At 38.2% G+C, this 18,769-nt stretch overlaps 1 protein-coding gene across 1 annotated transcript in view; it reads right to left on the bottom strand.

Moving 5' to 3' along the window:
* The window catches only part of ift172 (intraflagellar transport 172), a 70,355-nt gene that overhangs the window by 40,255 nt on the left and 11,331 nt on the right, over positions 1 to 18,769 (bottom strand). Inside the window, exons 10-19 of the mRNA XM_012882552.3 lie at positions 18,552 to 18,647; positions 16,440 to 16,601; positions 16,251 to 16,304; positions 15,723 to 15,826; positions 14,778 to 14,863; positions 11,285 to 11,397; positions 7,532 to 7,699; positions 4,770 to 4,906; positions 1,712 to 1,819; positions 573 to 657 (exon numbers count right to left, since the gene is read on the bottom strand). Of these exons, the coding sequence (XP_012738006.2) occupies positions 573 to 657; positions 1,712 to 1,819; positions 4,770 to 4,906; positions 7,532 to 7,699; positions 11,285 to 11,397; positions 14,778 to 14,863; positions 15,723 to 15,826; positions 16,251 to 16,304; positions 16,440 to 16,601; positions 18,552 to 18,647 (1,113 nt within the window). The remainder of the gene's footprint in view (positions 1 to 572; positions 658 to 1,711; positions 1,820 to 4,769; positions 4,907 to 7,531; positions 7,700 to 11,284; positions 11,398 to 14,777; positions 14,864 to 15,722; positions 15,827 to 16,250; positions 16,305 to 16,439; positions 16,602 to 18,551; positions 18,648 to 18,769) is intronic.

Below are 18,769 nucleotides of genomic sequence, written 5' to 3'. Positions count from 1 at the left end.
AGGAAAAATCCATCTCCATCATCATTTTTCAAGTGCAGAATATCTAATTATCTTATTTTAGGGGTAGAGCTACTAATCCCATTGGCAAATAGTCTTATTTACCTGCTCAAATCAATGAAAAACACGATAATTTCTAGAAAATTGTACTTACTTTTAGTTCCCTTTTTGCAGTGTGGAGCTAAATATTAGACAATCCTGGAAGAAAACCTACTAGAGGGTGCAGAGGTTCGTTAACCTGCAGTTAGAGCTGCAATAAAATGGTTTGGATTCAAGCATATGGATGTGTTAGAATGTCCTAGTCAAAGGCCAGACATGAGTCTGATTGAAAAACTGAATTTTGCAGACATTCTCCGTCCAATCTTACCGTTAAGAATTTAAGTATTTTGTGGTCTTTAGATGTACGATGCGTTTTTCAGACACGGCTGTAACTGGAGCGTAAGGTGGTTCAAAAAGTCTAGACTTGTGGGCTAAAAAGAAAATCCATAGGCTGAGGGTACTTCTGCAAGGCACCAATAACTGTAAATAAAATAAATAAAATGAATAAGCGGCATACTTAGACTTTTACAACGCACCGTTTCCTGGGAGAATTTGTCCGCCATCTGATTTGTCTGGTGGAGGAAGCGGACAGTCGAGACGTCGCCCAGAGCAGCAAAGCATCTGCCCAGTGAGAGAAAACCAGAGAAGAAGAAAACGATCAGAGTACAGAGGAGGCGCGGCGAAACACCGGGAAACATTTTAAGCTCGGTAACGGCCGATCGATCGGAGGAATGAAAACCTGCAAACCTAATGACGCGAGATAAATAACAGCATCAGCCTAACGAGCCTTCACAGACAGGCCGAGAGATGAGAACGTCTTAGCATTGGGCTACTTAATTACCAACTCTGTCTGAACAGCTGCATCACATAAACAAAGTAATAATAATAATAAAAACTCTTTACTGACTCTTCCTTCCTCATTAACATCACTCCCCTCCCTCATTAGGGAGTATCCAGTCCAAACAACAACAAAAAAAAAAAAAAGATTCCCAGATTTTTGTGATTTATGTAAATGGAGCCAACGCCTAACGAACAGCATATGCATTATTAACAACAGAGAATTTAGATTTGAGGCGTTTCTAAGCACAGAGCGAGAAAAGGAGAATGACGGGGAACTAAAAGCCGTCTTATGATGAATGGATTCGGAGGCCGGGACGCACCATCTGCTGTGCGCTTTTGTTTAATTTTGTATTTCCAGACGACGCAGGGAATCAAATTATGCATCAAAATATTTCTTTATTGTGAGCGAGAAGCCGCGCCTGGTTACCCTCCCACACCGTTTTCTCCAGAATACTGATGGAGCACTGCAAAAACAGAACTTAAAATAAGTAAAATGTTCTTAAAATTTGTGTATTTGTCCTTGATTTGAGCAGGTAAGTAAGATGGTTTGCCAATGGAAGAAGATTTTTGACCTTAAAATAGGAACAACTCATCTCCATCATCTTATTTCAAGTGCAGAATGTCTAATTATCTTATATTAGGGGTCAAAATACTCATTCAATTGGCAAATAATCTTATTTACCTGCTCAAATCAAGGACTAATACACTAACTTTAAGAACATTTTACTTATTTTTAGATCTGTTTTTGCAGTGAGAACAGAGCTTGCTGAAGAAACGGAGCCACATTTGAGCAGGTTTGTGCATTTCTGCGCGCCGGTGCTGCCGCCCCGCTGACCTTTCTGCGATGTGCAGCTGCCGGGCTTCCAGAGCCAGCTTGCTGAGCGTCTTCCACATGGCCTCCGTCTCCGGTGACATCTCCAGCGTCTCCAGAAACGCCGTTGCTCTGGAAACGGAGGACGGCATGCAACGTTAAACTTGGCAAACAGTCTGCGATGAACTAAAGAAGAATGCCCCGGATATTTTATTATTCCAACAAACGCCGTCCGTCTGCTGTTCAGACTCTTCTTCTGTCCCGCTTGTCCTGCAAAAGCTTCTCCTGCTGTAATACATTCATTAGTTCCTACTTTAAAAATGTGCCTGGGCTAATTCTCGGCTATCCGGGTCTTTCCTCTGTATTTTTTCAGAAAACGTTTCAACATCTATCCAAGGAGTCTCTGTCAACATCTGAGCATCTTTTATAAATGCACTTAAACCGTAATTTCTAAAAGTCGACTTTGGCTAAAAATGAAAATGAGGGAAAATCATGCTTTATATATACTAAATATAATCACAAATGCATATTTTTATTCAATAATTTCACTGATTTTGCACAACAGAACAACACTAAAGAAGCAGTTATATATATATATATATATATATATATATATATATATATATATATATATATATATATATATATATATATATATATATATATATATATATAGATAGATAGATAGAGAGAGAGAGAGAAATGTTTCTTGTTATACGTTTTATGTTGCGTTTCTTTTAAATCATTTTCCACAAATATCAACTTCTTATAGAAGAAAATGTATCCACCCTTTGTTTGCAACAGTTCTATATAAGTATTTAATATTTTTCTTAGACCTTTAAAAGTAAATGCAACACTTATAGCGCTAAACAAGCTTTATTTAACTGGACTGAGGGCAAATTTGGCTCCTTGGATTGTAAAGGTTGCAGACCTTACATCTGCACTAGGAGGAAACAGTTGTTTTCCACTGCAGACCCACCAATGCTCTTAGCCATTAATCAGAGCTGCAGCCAAGAAGCTATGGAGGAGCTGCAGAGATTCATAGGTGAGGAAAATAGCCCCTTTCTGGTCTGCATGCTGAATGACTTGCAGGGGAACAGTGACATTGTAAAACATGGAGCTGGAAGCATCGCGGTGAGGGGACCCGTTTGTTCAGCAGCGATGGGGAGACTGGTCTAAGTCGGCAGCTCTCAAACCTGGTCCTCAAGGCTCCTTGTTGTTCCTGGTTTTAGATGCATCTCTGTTCCAGCACATCTGCTTTAAAAGACTGCAGCATGCTTCTCAGCGTGCCGTCGGGTGCTGCAGAAGCCGGCCAATCCCACCCTTTATTTAAAGGCATACTATGCAACATTTTTCAGTTAATTAATGTGTTCCATACCGTTTTGGATGATTAAATGAGTCATTTCAGGTCGAACAAAGGTTTTCTCGGCCGCCCTGGTGGTCTGTGGGGGAAATACCGTACTTGCAATAGCAGGAGCCCTCGGCCCGCACCCACAGGCTCAGAAGTCTGGTGCATCGCGAGAGTCGGTCTTGCTTTACGGCGAGAACTGCTACACGCCCCCAGTGAAAGGCATGCTGGTTGCTAGCGCAGTTATCATGGCGGAACCAGCGAGAAAACATCGAAAGCCCATGTTGGAGCAGGCAAGAAGGAGGAAAAGGGTTCTGGACAGAGAGAGGAGTCGTACACGGGTGAACATCGGGCAAGCTTTTTCAGAATGGTGAGAACTAAAAGAAAAAGAAGCCTGCAAGGCTGACGCGGACCTCGCGTTTCTGCTGATGAGATTGTAAGTAACATTGTAGGGTTTCTGTCTCTCTGTGTGCATGTTCATACTTTCACTGTGTTAGTCATTGTTTGTACTGCCGTTTTTTCCACTTTTCGTTGCGTTCGCCTGTCTGCTAAGCTCAAAACAATCACACCTGGCTTGACAGAGAAACCAGAACAGCTGAGCATCTTTACGACAGTGCACTTTTACTTTCGCCCACTGGGGGAGCCTCGCTGGAAAATCAAACCCGGTTGCATAGTATACCTTTAACGCCGGCGTGGGGCAGCTGGGGAACAGATGAGGTAGGCAGGGCAGCGGGTCCTGGTGACCAGCCCTGAGGAGCTGAATACCGGGCAACACTGGAGACTGGGGCACTAAACATACCCAGAGCTAATAAAGGATGGCTAACAACAACGCTGTCTGTGAGGTAGAAGGACCCAGCCATACTACAGAACTAAATCTATGTGAAAGTCTCTGAATTTACAAGCTTCACTGCAAAAACAAAACTAAAAATAAGTCGAATTTTCTTAACATGAGTGTATTTGTCCTTGATTTGAGCATGCAAATAAGATGATTTGCCAATGGAATAAGATTTTTGCACTTAAAATGGGAACAACTCATCTCCGTCATCTTATTTTAAGTGCAGGAAATCTGATTATCTTATTTTAGGGATCAAAATACTCATCCCATTGGCAGATCATCTTATTTACCTGCTCAAATCAAGGACAAATACAGTAAGTTCAAGAAAATGTGACTTATTTTTAGTTCCGTTTTTGCAGTGTTGAATTAGAGCAAAACTAATTGCTCTAGAGCTTTGGATGTGCAAACCTGTTAAGAGTCGTACCCCAAAAGGCTCGCTACTGTAAATGCAGTAATTTAATCAGGAAGAGGGACTGTAGATGTCAGCTGGTCAGTGATGGGGTGGTTTAGCTGAGTTAAAGATAATATAGTTATTTTAAGACATCCAAAGATCAATGGATGTTTAATAAACCCTAAAAGAGTTATTGTACAAAAAAAAAAATCAGCTGCTACTTCTTTGCAAAAGGAGGTCAGTTAATCGTTTCCTCCGGTTGACGAGGAGCCTTCACAAGACTCCTCTTGGACGTGTCCAAGTCACGACACACGGAGGAGACACATTACACCTCCCAGCTGGCCTGAGAGGGCTGCAGGAGGAAGCTGAGGGACAAAAGGACATCTGGGTTCTTCTGCTCGCCCTGCTGGGAGGCAGTGATTCACACCCAGGGACGGACTGGGTGCCACATCCATCTTTCACGGCCTCCTCCTCTGTTACTCGTTCAGGAAGTGAGCTCTGGACCTACCTGTCGTAATCTCCGTCATCGACGGCGGTGCCGAACTCAATGAGGCCTTCGTCCAAAGTGTACGTCACTGAGTTGACGCCCTCCGTTACTGCGACCTCGGTCCGTCCGTCGACTCTTTCCAGATCCACGATGTCTCCCTGAAGCAAACGACCAGAGTCGCCGTTAATCGGCAGGTTTGTGACACAAAGGAGGAATCTAGGCTTCGGTGAACCTGCGTTCTCGAGGAATACGTTTGAAATATGAATATATAGGAAAGGAAATCAGGGTTCCTACAGCACAAGGCAAGTTAAATTGAAGACTTTTTAAGACTTTTTAATGCCACTTGAAATAAAAAGTTAAGACCAACTTCACGATAAACAAGATAAACCTGGATGCGACAACTTTACCCAAATGTTTATTTTAACATAAACCATTACTTTCTGGCTCAGTAGACATGTTAAAGATTTTGAAAAACATTCCATATAGGAAGAAATCTCAAAAACACACAAATTACAGATATATTTTTAACAACTACTGAACTGAATTCACAAACTTTGTTTCGTTCCCCACTAAAATAAACTATAAATCAGTGCCAACTCTTTTTTGCAGCTATGGTCCGGCCGCAACAGTTTTTATTGGTTCCGCTATCGGTAAATTTAAAAAAAATATAATGTATCAATTATTTGACTGTTTGGTAAGGATTACAAAAATAAAATCCTATTTATGACCTGGTAACAATTTTAAGACCTAAGAAAGACTGATTTAAGACATTTTAATGCCAATTAAGGCCTTAGTTTTATATTACAGAATTCAATGCCTTTTAAGACTTTTTAAGGATCCGCAGGAACCCTGGGAAATGCAAAAAAAAAAAAAAAGGTGGGTTTTTATTTTGTAAATACGTATATTTACAGTGATTTTTTAACCAACAAGGAAGACCTGGTTGAATTAGTGCAGGTGAGCAGCAAACGGGACAAAAAGGGAGCTAAAAGTAAGTAAAAGTTTCTTAAAATTAGTGCATTTTTCCTTGAGTTGAGCAGGTAAATAAGATTATTTGCCAGTGGAAAAAGATTTTTGAAGTCATCATTTTTCAAGTGCAGAATATCTAATTATCTTATTTTAGGGGTAAAACTACTAATCCCATTGGCAGATAGTCTTATTTTCCTACTCAAATCAATGGAAAATACACAAATTTCAAGAAGATTTTACTTATTTTTAGTTGCCTTTTTTCATTGTGCAGCTCCAGTGTGTAGCTTTCACACACTCATCTGCATGAATATCATTAACTTAGAGCCTTTATTTTGTTTTGTTCCTTTCTGACATTTTGTGGACTGGTAATATACGTCCATATTGAGTATAATCCCTCCATATAAAATACGATATGCAATAATAATACGATGGTGCTGAAGTTTAAATGTATTGTTGGTTTTCTCTATGCTGCACAAGGTCGAATAGCCGATCTACATTTACTTCCACTAACATCTGAACCTCAACTACCTGCTTTTTACAGGTTTAAACCTTTGTACAGGGCACTGTAAACACAGTTGCTTTATTGCCATTAAGGCATCAACCTAACACCCACCTACCCCAACCAGTAGTTTGGACATTATTAAAAAGTGAATGCAGACATTTTATTCACATGCAAAAATAATAATAATGTTTAATAAATAATAAATGTGTTATAATATAAAAAGTAATAATGATATCTAATAATAGTAAACAGGCTGAATGAAATAAGTTACTGTAAATGAAAACACATTTAAAAGCTTTATATGATGTGCATGCAGTTTAATCTAGATATTTGGATGCAAAGCATAAAAAGACAGCTTTTCCAGTTTTGGGAAAGTCAGCGTTATCAAAATGTATTTATTTATGCTAAATGCCACAAATGTCTTTACACAAATTAGGTAAACCCAGACAATGATACAGCTTTGTAAGCTTCTGAGGGAAATCTAAACTGTGCGGTAAAATGAAGACACATGCGGTATGTAGATGTATGTGACATCATGAAGAAAAGACAAAATAAATCAGATACCAGGGAGGGAATTGTATCTGGTCCATCCTTTGCTACAATTTCCAGATGCCTTAAAGGTGCATAGCCACGTTTTTTGACTTATTTTTTTACTTATTTATACGTCAGTAGCACACTCTGGTTGCATACAACGTTTTTATGAAAGATCATCATTTCCGGCTGGTGTATTAGTTATTATTTTTGAGATTTTACGGTCTGTTTTTGCTCGGTTTGTTTGTAAATAAAGCCTTTTGTGTTTATTTACGATTTTAACAGAAGTACGGCTAATGGCTATTAGCATCTGCCAGCGAAACAATGAAGAAAGGTCCACGATCCAGTGGGAAAAAACGCAAAAACAGTGAGGCATTTACAGTGAGGCATTGCAGAGGGTCAGTCTTAGTCCAGCATTATTTATAAGTTATTTATTAATTAAGCAAACCAGCCTTATGACAGTTCTGTGATACTGCCACTAGATGGCGCCAAGTCTGTTTATATCTGGTCATCGCACCGGGCGGTGGATTCTTTTCTAGCCTCAAAAAGGACCATCAAAGCACTATCGAGATGGAGGTTTGGTGTAGATAACTTTATTTTATCATGATCAAAGGGTTTTTGGTCTTTTTTTTATAAGCATTTAACGTAACTATATACCTTTAAAGTGTTGCATCCACCTGACCAAACAGCTTCATGTAAACAGCATTAATCCAGAATGCGTTCATATTGGGTATCAACTGTGTGAGAAAAGAACATTTCTGGGAACCCGTGTGCAAAGTGTCACCTTGATGGGGAACATGGTGATGCTCTCTGGGCTGTCGATGCTGTACCAGATGCAAATGTTGCCCCTGTTCTGGGCGACCACCACGTCACTGCCGGGCACCCATTGGACGTACGAGCAGAAACTGAGGAGCGTGGTCTTCACCCCGGACTCTACGTCGAACAGGTGGAGCTGAGGAGGAAAACAACGAAGCAAACAGAAGATTTATCCTCAACAAGGTTTTAAAAAAGGACTCAAAGTGTACAGAGTTACCAGACATGCACCAATAGGATACTACATGTAAGAACACGAAGAAGCAGCATTTAGTTTTTATGCTCCACTTATCTGGAACAAACTCCCAGAAGTAAAAGTGCTGAAACCCTGAGTTCCTTTAAATCAGGCGTGTCCAACCCATTTCTATATCGGGCCACTTTGGCATCATGGAGTCATTAAAGGGCCGGTTGCACCTGTATAGATGATACTTTTCATTTCAGAATTTCATTTCAGTTGACATAGAAGTATATAAAATTCACAGTAACATAAAAGTAACACCCTTAGGCCCAGTTTATACAGTTTATCTGGAAAAAAGATTATTTTTGGGGTAAGTTACACTTTAAATTCTCATTCTGCATCACTTTTTCTTTTTTTGGACATTTCTGGGTTGTTTTAATGTGTTGTGGGAAAACTGACATCTAGTGGCACGATGCTGTTACTACACAGTTTTAAAAAAAATCAACATTTGCTTTGTGTGGCTCAGTTTTAGCCACTTTATGCAATTTAAAAGGATATATGGCGCTACTTTATGACACAATATGCCTTTTTTGGCTCTTGATGGCCAGATAAATTCCCCTGACGGGCCTTGAGTTTGACACATGTGCTTTAGATCCAGGTTAAAAACCTATTTGTTTAGAGCTGCCTTTAAATGTTTATGTTGAAGTTTATATTCCAACTTGGTCTGCTGCTGCTGTTCCACTGCAAAGTGTTTCCCTCTGTAATATTATCCTTCTGTTTCTGTGATGTTTTCTTTTTTTGTTCATGAATAATCTTGTTACTGAAAAGTGCTTTATAAATAAACTTTCCCTTGATTTTATACTGGCATGGAGCTCATTTTGATCTGAGTGAACAGTTTGTTTCAATGCTGGAGAATGCTCTCATTTTATGATGTTTCCTCTCAAACATTTGTAATAAAATCACTGCATGGTAAATTTTAATGGATGTTTGATACAGACCAACCCTAGGGGAAATGGGAAATGTATTTTTAATTTGCATTACCTCGCAAAAGTATTGCACTCCCTCGCAATACTTTTGCATTCCTTCGCAATAACCTAGTAGACGGTTCATTCGACATATTGTATATAAATACTATAGTATTTCTGCTACAGTATAAGGTTCAATTTAAAATTGCAAATACCTTTAAAGAGCCCGGTTGAAAACGCATTTATACATTCTTAACTCTTTGGTGCAGAAAACTGGTTGAAAATTGATCTTTGTGTGAGGTTGAGAGAGAACAGCGCATGAAAATGATTAGCCAGACCACCAACACAAAAGAAGACACAATCAAAACTGTCCGATGACGTTATTACCCAGTGAAAATAACTAAAAAATAATCCTAATAGCTTGAATTAAATTTTTCTTTCTTGACTTCTTATGGAAAGTTTATGTTTGTCTTAGAAGGGATTGGAAAGAGATGGAAAGCTCATGTTTAACCCATTTAGCTTTTGTATTTTGGACACAAGTCTGTGGTGCATTTGTGTCCAAAAGAAATTAGATAAAACTTCAGATAGTTCACTAACTAGATATTAAAATACATGGACAAACCTTGTAAAAACCATACATTGTAGCAGAAAGATTTTCAGTATTCAATATGCGGCAATAATTGTCTACTAGGTTATTGCAAGAGAACGCAAAACATTTTGAGAGGGAACGCAAAATAAACTAAAAATTCTCGTGTCACCCAGGGGGGTTCTGTATTCAAAGATTCTTTATTGTCACCGCGTGTTTGGCCACTCCGGCTAGGAGTGCACATAAGAGACGAACAAACAAACAAACAGCCAATGAACAAGGGTTAAAGTTGTTTGTTTTTTTCCATTATAGCGTTCAAAAGATTAAAAAAAAAATTAAAAGATGAAGATTTAAAAGTTTTTAAGAACTAGTTTTTTGTGAGTTACAGATAAATAATGAGGTAATAAGGTGCTTTTGTTCAATGAGTTGAGGCTTCATTTACAGAGAAGTGCATCTAGATATTCTGAGATAATAGTGTGCAAATAGGCAACAACAGTAAAGTTATCGTAACGTGATGATGGGCTTGTAACCGTGGGGTGATTTTTAGCGTGTTGGATCACAGTCTCCCATCAGGGGGCGATAGAAACAGCTTCTTACAAAGAGCTGTGAGGGCTAAGTTTATCTTTTTTGGCTTTAATGCTTCTGGAGCGTTTACCTGATGGTAGATGAGCAGTTATTAGTAGTGTGAGTAGCTATGGATTCTCTGTGAGAGCAACGACTTCACTGTATTGAGGTAATATTATGTTTGTCTGTAGAAGAAGAATATTATTAAAAAAGTATAAAACGTAATGCTTGTCTTTAATATTACTGGTTTGATATTATTTTTGGCCATATTTTCAGCTCGTCTATTATAGGTCTTTGATTTTTATTGATGAGAGACCTTTTATAGTGTTGTTAATATTATATGGTGAAAATAAGTGTAGCAATGTTGAAAAATTCTAGTTGTTAGAAACTATTGTTAAATAAGGTATTTAACGGTTATACGTTTTAAAAGGGATTCTGGGTAATCTTCAGAGCAATTCTTCAAAAGAAAACCTTTGAGAACCACTGGTTTAAAGTAACATTTACTAAACAATGACTTCTTACAGTTTTACTAACGGCGGAGGAGAAAATTTAAATGAATAGTCACACTTTTCGAAGAGAATGTCAAGCATTTCTCCGTCCATCTCACTTTTCCTGAGCTCCAGCTCCAGGTGACATGTTGGAATGTCAGAACCTATTAAAAATATAAAACTAGATTTCTTTCGGTTTTAATTAGGTTGTAAAAATATACATATTATAAAAGCAAAGCTATATTGTTGTACAAATGTACGTACTTTCACTTTAAGAGTTTTAAAGAACCAGCTCTTGTTCCGCTACACAAGTTGCTTTTATGAGCAGCGTGAAAAATAAAAATCCTAAACTGGAAAGTATGCACTGCAAAAACGGTTCTAAAAATAAGTAAAATGTTCTTAAAGTTAATGTATTTATCCTTGATTTGAGCAGGTAAATAAGATTATCTGCCAATGGAATGAGTATTTTGACCCCTAAAATAAGATAATTAGACATCCTGCACTTGAAATAAGATGATGGAGATGAATTGTTCCTATTTTAAGTGCAAAAATCTTATTCTATTGGCAGATCACCTTATTTATCTGCTCAAATCAAGGACAAATACACTGATTTTAAGAACATTTAACTTATTTTTAGTTCTGTTTTTGCAGTGTGATGGGTAGCCGCTTCAGTTTTCCACAACGGTCAATTTCTGAAGCCTCAACCTTCATCCCAGCTCTCCATCATGATTCCCTGGTGACCACACTGCTACCATGCAGAGCCACAAGGCACATTGTGGGTGATGGATGCGGCTCTGACAGCAGACAAGCCCCAACTAAGGAGAAATGTTTTTTCCCTGCCATAGCGGTCTGTCGTTTGCCCTCTCTAATTTACTGCCTGGAGGTCTGTAGCTCATTGTTTCCAGTCTTTGAGCCCCTCGGGGCGCTGAGGCTTCGTTCTCACCCGCAGCTTCTTGTCCCTGAACAGCAGTTTGCGTCCGGTTTCATTGAGCTCCAGCCAGTCAATCTTGGTGTCGTGGCTGATGGTTCCCAGGTTGTAGCCTCCGGCCAAGTCCACTGAGGAGGGAAAAACAAGCAGCAGATTAACTGAGCGGCAGCCAGGCGGCCAGCAGAGGGCTAAAAGATGGGTTTTGTTCAGGATTAAAAAGAATAAATAAATCAGCCAGTTGTCCAGTAAAACGGGCAGAGGGGAAAGTTTCACCTCATCAAAAACAAACATTAACTGCTCCGTTAGCTCGTTGCTCCCTGAAAATCTCTACCTTTCTGTTTTCTTCATGTAAATCCTTGCATTGCTAAGTAACTCGGCTTGTCTTGGATAAAACGCAGAATAACTTAATGGTAAATAAGAGTATTAGTATTATTATTATTCGGATGTCATGCATACTGAAGCCTTTGGTATTCAAAGGTGCTACACAGTCACAGAGAAATAGATAATTAAGCATCTTTGTCTGCAACAAAAATGTTAACATTAACGTTGATCAACACAAAGTCTTTTTCTTGGTGTCAAGTAGTTTTAAATTGCTGAAAGAAGATAACAATCTATTGATGGCGGATGAGAAGGCCTGACTAACAGCCTCAACTTAAAGTTTTCTTGGTGTCAAGTAGTTAAACTACATAAATCCTTAGATTTTATTGTTTACGTAAGAAAATATTTCATGTAGGGAGTAATTATGGTCTTTAATTCGGTAGAAATCAGAAGCTAAACTGGCTTAACTACTAACTACTACTAATAGAAAAGAGAAAACAATCGATTGGCCCCAAAAAAGGTTGAAAAAGTGTACGAGTCATTCGTCCTTCAAAATAATATTCCAACAAATGAAACATTTGCTTCTCTGCCTTCACACAAGTAATGAAAAGATGCTGGAAGAGAAGACCTAACTAACCGTCTCGGCTTTAATTTATCCCAAAGATTTTAGCGCCTGAATTCATCGACTTAAAAGGTCATGTGGTGCGTATTTACAAATAAAAAAAATTAAAAAAAAACTTTATTACTGCAGGGTTTGTGAAGAACAGCGATTAAAATGAAATCTTTAATATAGGTACACAGGCATAACATCATCATCACCTGCCTAATGGTGTGTTGGTGCCCAACCAGCCTGGCTGTGTTCTGCGGTATCTGGTGCGCTGATGTTAGCAGCAGAGTTTTCTCTAAGAACACAGGATATCCTCGCACTGCAAAAACGTAACTAAAAATAAGTCAAATTTTCTTGAAATTAGTGCATTTATCCTTGATTTTAGCAGGTAAATAAGATGATCTGCCAATGGAGTAAGTATTGTCACCCCTAAAATAAGATAATTAGATATTCTGCACTTGAAATAAGATGATAGAGATGAGTTGTTCCTATTTTAAGTGTAAAAATCTCATTCCATTGGAAAATCATTTTGTTTACCTGCTCAAATCAAGAATAAATGCACTAATTTCAAGAAGATCTGACTTATTTTTAGTTTTGTTTTTGCAGTGCAGGCATCTTTTCATGGCCATTTAAGGTTGACCAGCAATAAAAATTGGACTTTTTAAACTCGTGTTTTCAGCCAAACTCAGCCTGAATGGTGGTGAAAGTCCGGCTTAGTTGATCCACTTGAGGAACCTGAACGTCCTTTTTATCCTGTTAAGGTTCTGTAAGTTAAGATGAGATCAGACTTGTTTTTCCCATAGATTACTTTTAATTGGAATGAGATCTTAGGATATCAAACTTATCAAGGTTAGAGCCACATGTTCCCCAGGTAAGTGATGCTTACACACATCCATCAATGTGACACACAGGGCCGCCTTTCTGCTTTGCTTCGTGGTCCGGTTCTGATGCTCAATGCTTCAGCTATAGACCCAGTTGACAGGAAAACACTGGTTTGTGTTTGAGCTACGCTGCCTCTTACAGAGAACACAGCGCACCGTGATCCACCGTGTTTTCTGGCAACTTTCTATTAGAACCAGCATTTGGTTCCTCTATAATCTGAAGAAACTCTCAGTTGTAGGTACTTTATGAGTCAATACAAACGTCTCCTACATGGGAGAAGACTGAAGCGTTTTGCCTCGCGTGAGTTTCTATGGAAATAAGAACATTTTCTGGACGGTTAATGCAAGCTCAGCGTTTTGTTACAAAGTGTAGGAGACACGTTTCACCCTAACTGAGCCACTAGAGGCCACTTGTGTTGGAAATTAGGGGCAGAACATATAAAGAGGGAGCTTCTGTTCAGGAGGAAGAACCCATCTCACTGCAAAAACTGAACTAAAAATAAGTGAAATTTTCATGAAATTAGTGTATTTGTCCTTGATTTGAGCAGGTAAATAATCCTATCTGCCAATGAAATTAGTAATTTTACCCCTAGAATAAGATAGTTGAATATAATCCACTTAAAATAAGGTGACAGAGATGAGTTGTTCCTATTTTAAGTGCAAAAATCTTATTTCATTGGCAGATAATTCTATTTACCTGCTCAGATCAAGGGCAAATAAACTAATTTCAAGAAGATTTTACCTATTTTTAGTTATGTTTTTGCAGTGGCTGTGTTTCTGACAGATTCACTACTGTGTCAGGACCAAATCTCTGATGATCATTTGTTGAACATTAGACCTTCTGAATATCTGAAGAACCTGACGGGATCTACGTGGATTAAAAAACATCATTAGTGACGTACATGTCAACCCCATCCATCCAGCACATCCTGTGTTCAAAGTGTGAGGATAGTAGCAATAGGTGATAAGCTTTTAAACAAGGTTTTCATTGATTTAAAACTACCTGAAAAGCTACGCGAGCTGTTTGAAGCCCAAAAAGCCCCACTGAGACTTAATAAAGGCGTTAAAAAAAGTCTGCCTTGAGTTTGACTGACTTTTCTACTTTGAAAAATCATAACGCACAAAGACCCTCACTGCAAAAACAAAACTAAAAATAAGTAACATTTTCTTGAAATTAGTGCATTTGTCCTTGATTTGAGAAGCTAAATATGATGATCTACCAATGGAATGAGTATTTTGACCCCTAAAATAAGATATATATGCTGCACTTGAAATAAGATGATGAAGTTACAACCACTTCCCCCATGTTGTTGTAATCTTCCTTAAACAGATCAAAGGGCAGCGCCTTGTGGACACAGTAGTGTCCTTAGCAGCACAGCCTCAGTGAACCGTCTCCCCCCATGAAATGTTTGTGCTGTTTATGTTATGGTGATGGTACTGAAACAGCAATTTCCCTCTGGGATTATTAAATATCTGATTCTGATTTCTGATTTCTGATTCTGATGGAGATGAGTTGTTTCTGTTTTAAGTGCAGAAATCTTATTCCATTGGTAGATAATCTTATTTAGCTGCTCAAATCAAGGCCAGATACACTAATTTCAAAGAAATTTTACTTACTTTTAGTTGTGTTTATGCAGTACAAATAGATATCTACCTTTTCTCTATCGTATTGGAATCATCCTTGCTCTTTCCTGTTTCTTACCGATGGCAATGGTCTTTAGGTCGATCAGATAGGCAAGCTTCTTGTTGTCCTCCACTCCTCTCTGCTTCCTCTCGTTAAGTCGCACGCTGGACAAACATGCAAAAAAAACACAGGGCTCAGTTATAAGACATAAGTTATCAATGCTTTTACGTCGAGAAACAAGTTCAGCATCAACATATCACAGTTGACTGCAGCTGCAGGAGCCGTAACATCAGCTCTGTAAACTGCTTTATGCTGATGGCTCAGATTTATGCAAAGCTCAATATCACCATCTAGTGGACAAAGCAGTAAAATTTATGTTTTTCATGTCATGGCACCCAAAAATCTGCCGCAATTTACGTTTTCTAAGATTTTTTTTTTTTTAATCCTGATGTTATTTTCTTATTCTCTACATTTAAAACTACAGTGTGGCTTGTAATCCTCCAGGGACATGCGGTACGTTTTGACCGGCCTATTAATGAGGCTGATGTGCATCAGGGCTGGGCGACACGGCCTGCAAATAAAATCTCCGGTTTTCTTTCACCAAATCCTTTTCCCTCCTTTTCGTTTCACAGAAAGAAACTAAAGAAATTATTTTTAGAAACTTGCTTGTAAAACAAGATGGCGGCCCTGTTGTAAACAGTGAGAACGCTTTGTGCTAGTGGCGTTACGCAATGAGTTAAGAACAGGCTGAATTTCGCTTGTGTAACCTCAAACCAACTTATTAAAGAAATAAAGAGTAAATGAGCAAATTTAAGTGCTTCGTATTATGGTAAATTACAATATTTTGACGATATATTTTCATTATCACATGCTATTCTCTTCATGGAAGCCCAGTGAGAGCATTGGCGAAAAATAAAATCCATTTTTTTCAGAAATTGTATCTAAAAAAAACCTGTAAATTCGACTTAATGGATTTATCGGCCAGCTCTAATGTGCGTTTCAGCGGTCAGAAGCCCTGCCTACCTGATGAGGTGTGGATTCATGAACTCGGTCCTGACGGATCCCAGAATCTCGTTGTTACTGTACTCCACCAGGCTCAGCTCCCCGGCGTTGAAAATCATGCACACCTGGAGGCGCAGATTTTGATTTCAACAAAAGCATGTTGGGGTTTTTTTTGGGTTTTTTTAGAAATATACAGATCTTCTAAATTAACACACTGCAAAAACTGAACTCAAAATAAGTAAAATGTTCTTAAAATTAGTGTATCTGTCCTTGATTTGAGCAGGTAAATAAGATGACCTGCCAATAGAACTTAAAATAGGAACAACTCATCTCCATCGTCTTATTTCAAGTGCAGAATTATCTTATTTTAGGGGTCAAAATACTCATTCCATTGACAGATAATATAATTTACCTGCTCAAATCAATATAATAGTAATAGTAATAATAATTAATCAAGGACAAAAACCCAAATTTTAAGAACATTTTACTTATTTTAAGGTCTGTTTTTGCAGTGCACCACTCTGTCTTTTTACATAATTGTAATCTTACGGTTTCGTTCTCAAAGAAGAACTTTTCGTTTCCTCCAGAACCTGACCAGGGCACCTGAGGGAGAGGCAAAGAAAAGCGAATTCATCATTTCTGTCAAAAACACCCAAGTAAATTAGGAATAAAAAGCCGACAGCAGGTTTTATCACAGTAAAGTCATGCAGTTCACAGGACGCCGGCCGTGTTTGGCACCTCGCTCAGCTTGTTGCTCAGCAGATCTCCGAGCAGCAGCGTGTCAGAGGTGTGAGCCACCAGGAAGCGATCTTTGCCCAGGATCTTGACTTCTTCTATCTCGTAGCCGTAGTAGGACTTCAGCACCACCCGAGTCCCAGAGGAGAGGTTCCTCACAATCACCTGCAAAGAGACAACATCAACACATTCATTTATCTACTGAACAAGGGCGGCGCAAGTTAAGGCGTTAGGAGACGTATTCAGAGAGCATAACTGGAACAGAGATTGGATTTCTTAAATTAAAAGTGTCATTTGAAGCTTTGATGTCTTTTGTTCGATCTCTCAGTTTCAATTTATTGCAGCTCCAATAATTGGTGCTTGTTTTCAAGTATGCCCTGTTTTATTATTTTGCTTATTTTGTGTCTCGGCCCCGTCGTCTCTTTCAAAGATTGTATCCGTTCCTGTTATCGGCACATTTAATTGGTGAATTCGATAATCAAGCAAAGCAGACAAACAACTCTCTGTAAGGATGAATTATTTTGTCATTTTATTATTGATAAATCTGCGGCGCTGGGCAGTTTATACACATAAGTCAGTCTGAGTTGCTCCTCTGAAACAACTGATGGCGGTTTTTATGTTTTTAATTATTTCTATCGAGAGAAAGACTTCGTTGGACAGCTCTTTTTATCACTTATAAACCAATTGTGCTTCTTGCTACCTGAGAAATACTCCACTTATAGGATTTAATTCAGTTGCCTAGTCTCAGACCGGAATTACAAATAATAAAATGGTTTTAAAAAATGCCAGTCCCGTGTTTATTTGCAGTCCTAACAGCTTCGGCAAAATAAAACTAACTTAAGCATTTATAATTACTATTTTAGTTTAAGTTTATTGGGTTTACACCGGTGATAGAAAACTTTCTCTTGGTCAGAAACCTAAAATTACAAAGTTTATTTCACTTAGCAGCTCTTTACAATCAGAAGGAACAGAGAGCATGTTTTTATTGAACACTGATTTATGTTTACCTTCATAATTCAGGAAACGATATTTACACCCCTGGAAGAATTAGAAGTAATATTATTCCAGATTCCACTCCACAGGAACAAAACTCAGAGGGTTTGGCAGAAAAGGCGAAGCATGCTCATGTGGAAAGACGCCACATGTTCGCCGACGTTACGTACGGTGGAGGGTCTGTGATGCTCTGGGCAGAGAACTTTGTCAAGACTGAAAGTTATTTTGAACTCATGAAAAAGGCAGAAAATTTCTAGTAAAATGTACCAAACCCTACCTAAAAACAGGGGATAGTCCTTAATTGTAAAATATTAACGTTTTAGTTTTTAATTAAAGGTTAAACTTTTCACAATTTTGGGATGTGAGCCTGTTTAACGGCAATGAAATGCAAATGTTTTTTAATCTTTATTCAAAATACTGCAAAAAAAAAAAAAGAACTGAAAGTCAAATTTTCTTGAAATAAGTATTTTCCTTGATTTTAGCAGCTAAATAACACTATTTACCCCTAAAATATTTAGATATCCTGCACTTAAAAAAGGTGGTGGAGATGAATTGTTCTTATTTTAAATGCAAAAATCTTATTCCATTGGCAAATAGTCTTATTTAGCTGCTGAAATCAAGGAAAAATACACCTATTTCAGGAAACAGTTACTTAATTTTAGTTCCCTTTTTGCAGTGTATGTGATGGGGCTGCAGAAAATAGTTTGTCAGCAAAGTGAAATGGGGAAAAAAATAAATACATTTATATATATAAATATATATATATAGATATAAACCTGGCATTTTGTATGTGCAAATGTATCCACCACTTTAGCTAAGAAGCCCCTAAAATGTTCTGGTGCCGTCAAATACCAGAACATTTCTAGTAAAATGTACCAAACCCTGCCTAAAACAGGGGATAGTCCTTAATTATAAAATATTAATGTTTTACTTTTTTCCTTCAGTAAGAGCTATTTAAATGAAATTAAAGGTTAAACTTATTGCAGTTTTGGGATGTGAGCCTGTTTAAAAGGCAATGAAAGATTTATCTGAACCAAAAGGCGTATTAATCATCCTTATCCGGGGCGCCAAACATGTGTTGGGAATTTATTTCTCTCTTTGTGCAGGTGAGACGGTTTCTACCTGACTCAGGCCAACGTAGGTCATCTCAAACTTGTTCTTATAGATGGTTCTCCTCAAGCAACAGTCAAACAGCTCCACTCCGCCGCACAGTGTTCCCTGCAAGGACACAAACAATATTAATCAATAATAATTATAATGATGCGTGACATCATTAAGATATAAGTCGTTCCATGCACTGCAAAAACGGATCTAGAAACAAGTAAAATGTTCTTAAAGTT

Source organism: Fundulus heteroclitus, chromosome 15 (assembly GCF_011125445.2).
Source record: "Fundulus heteroclitus isolate FHET01 chromosome 15, MU-UCD_Fhet_4.1, whole genome shotgun sequence".
Taxonomy (NCBI): domain Eukaryota; kingdom Metazoa; phylum Chordata; class Actinopteri; order Cyprinodontiformes; family Fundulidae; genus Fundulus; species Fundulus heteroclitus.
This window is presented reverse-complemented; position numbering and strand designations above follow the sequence as displayed.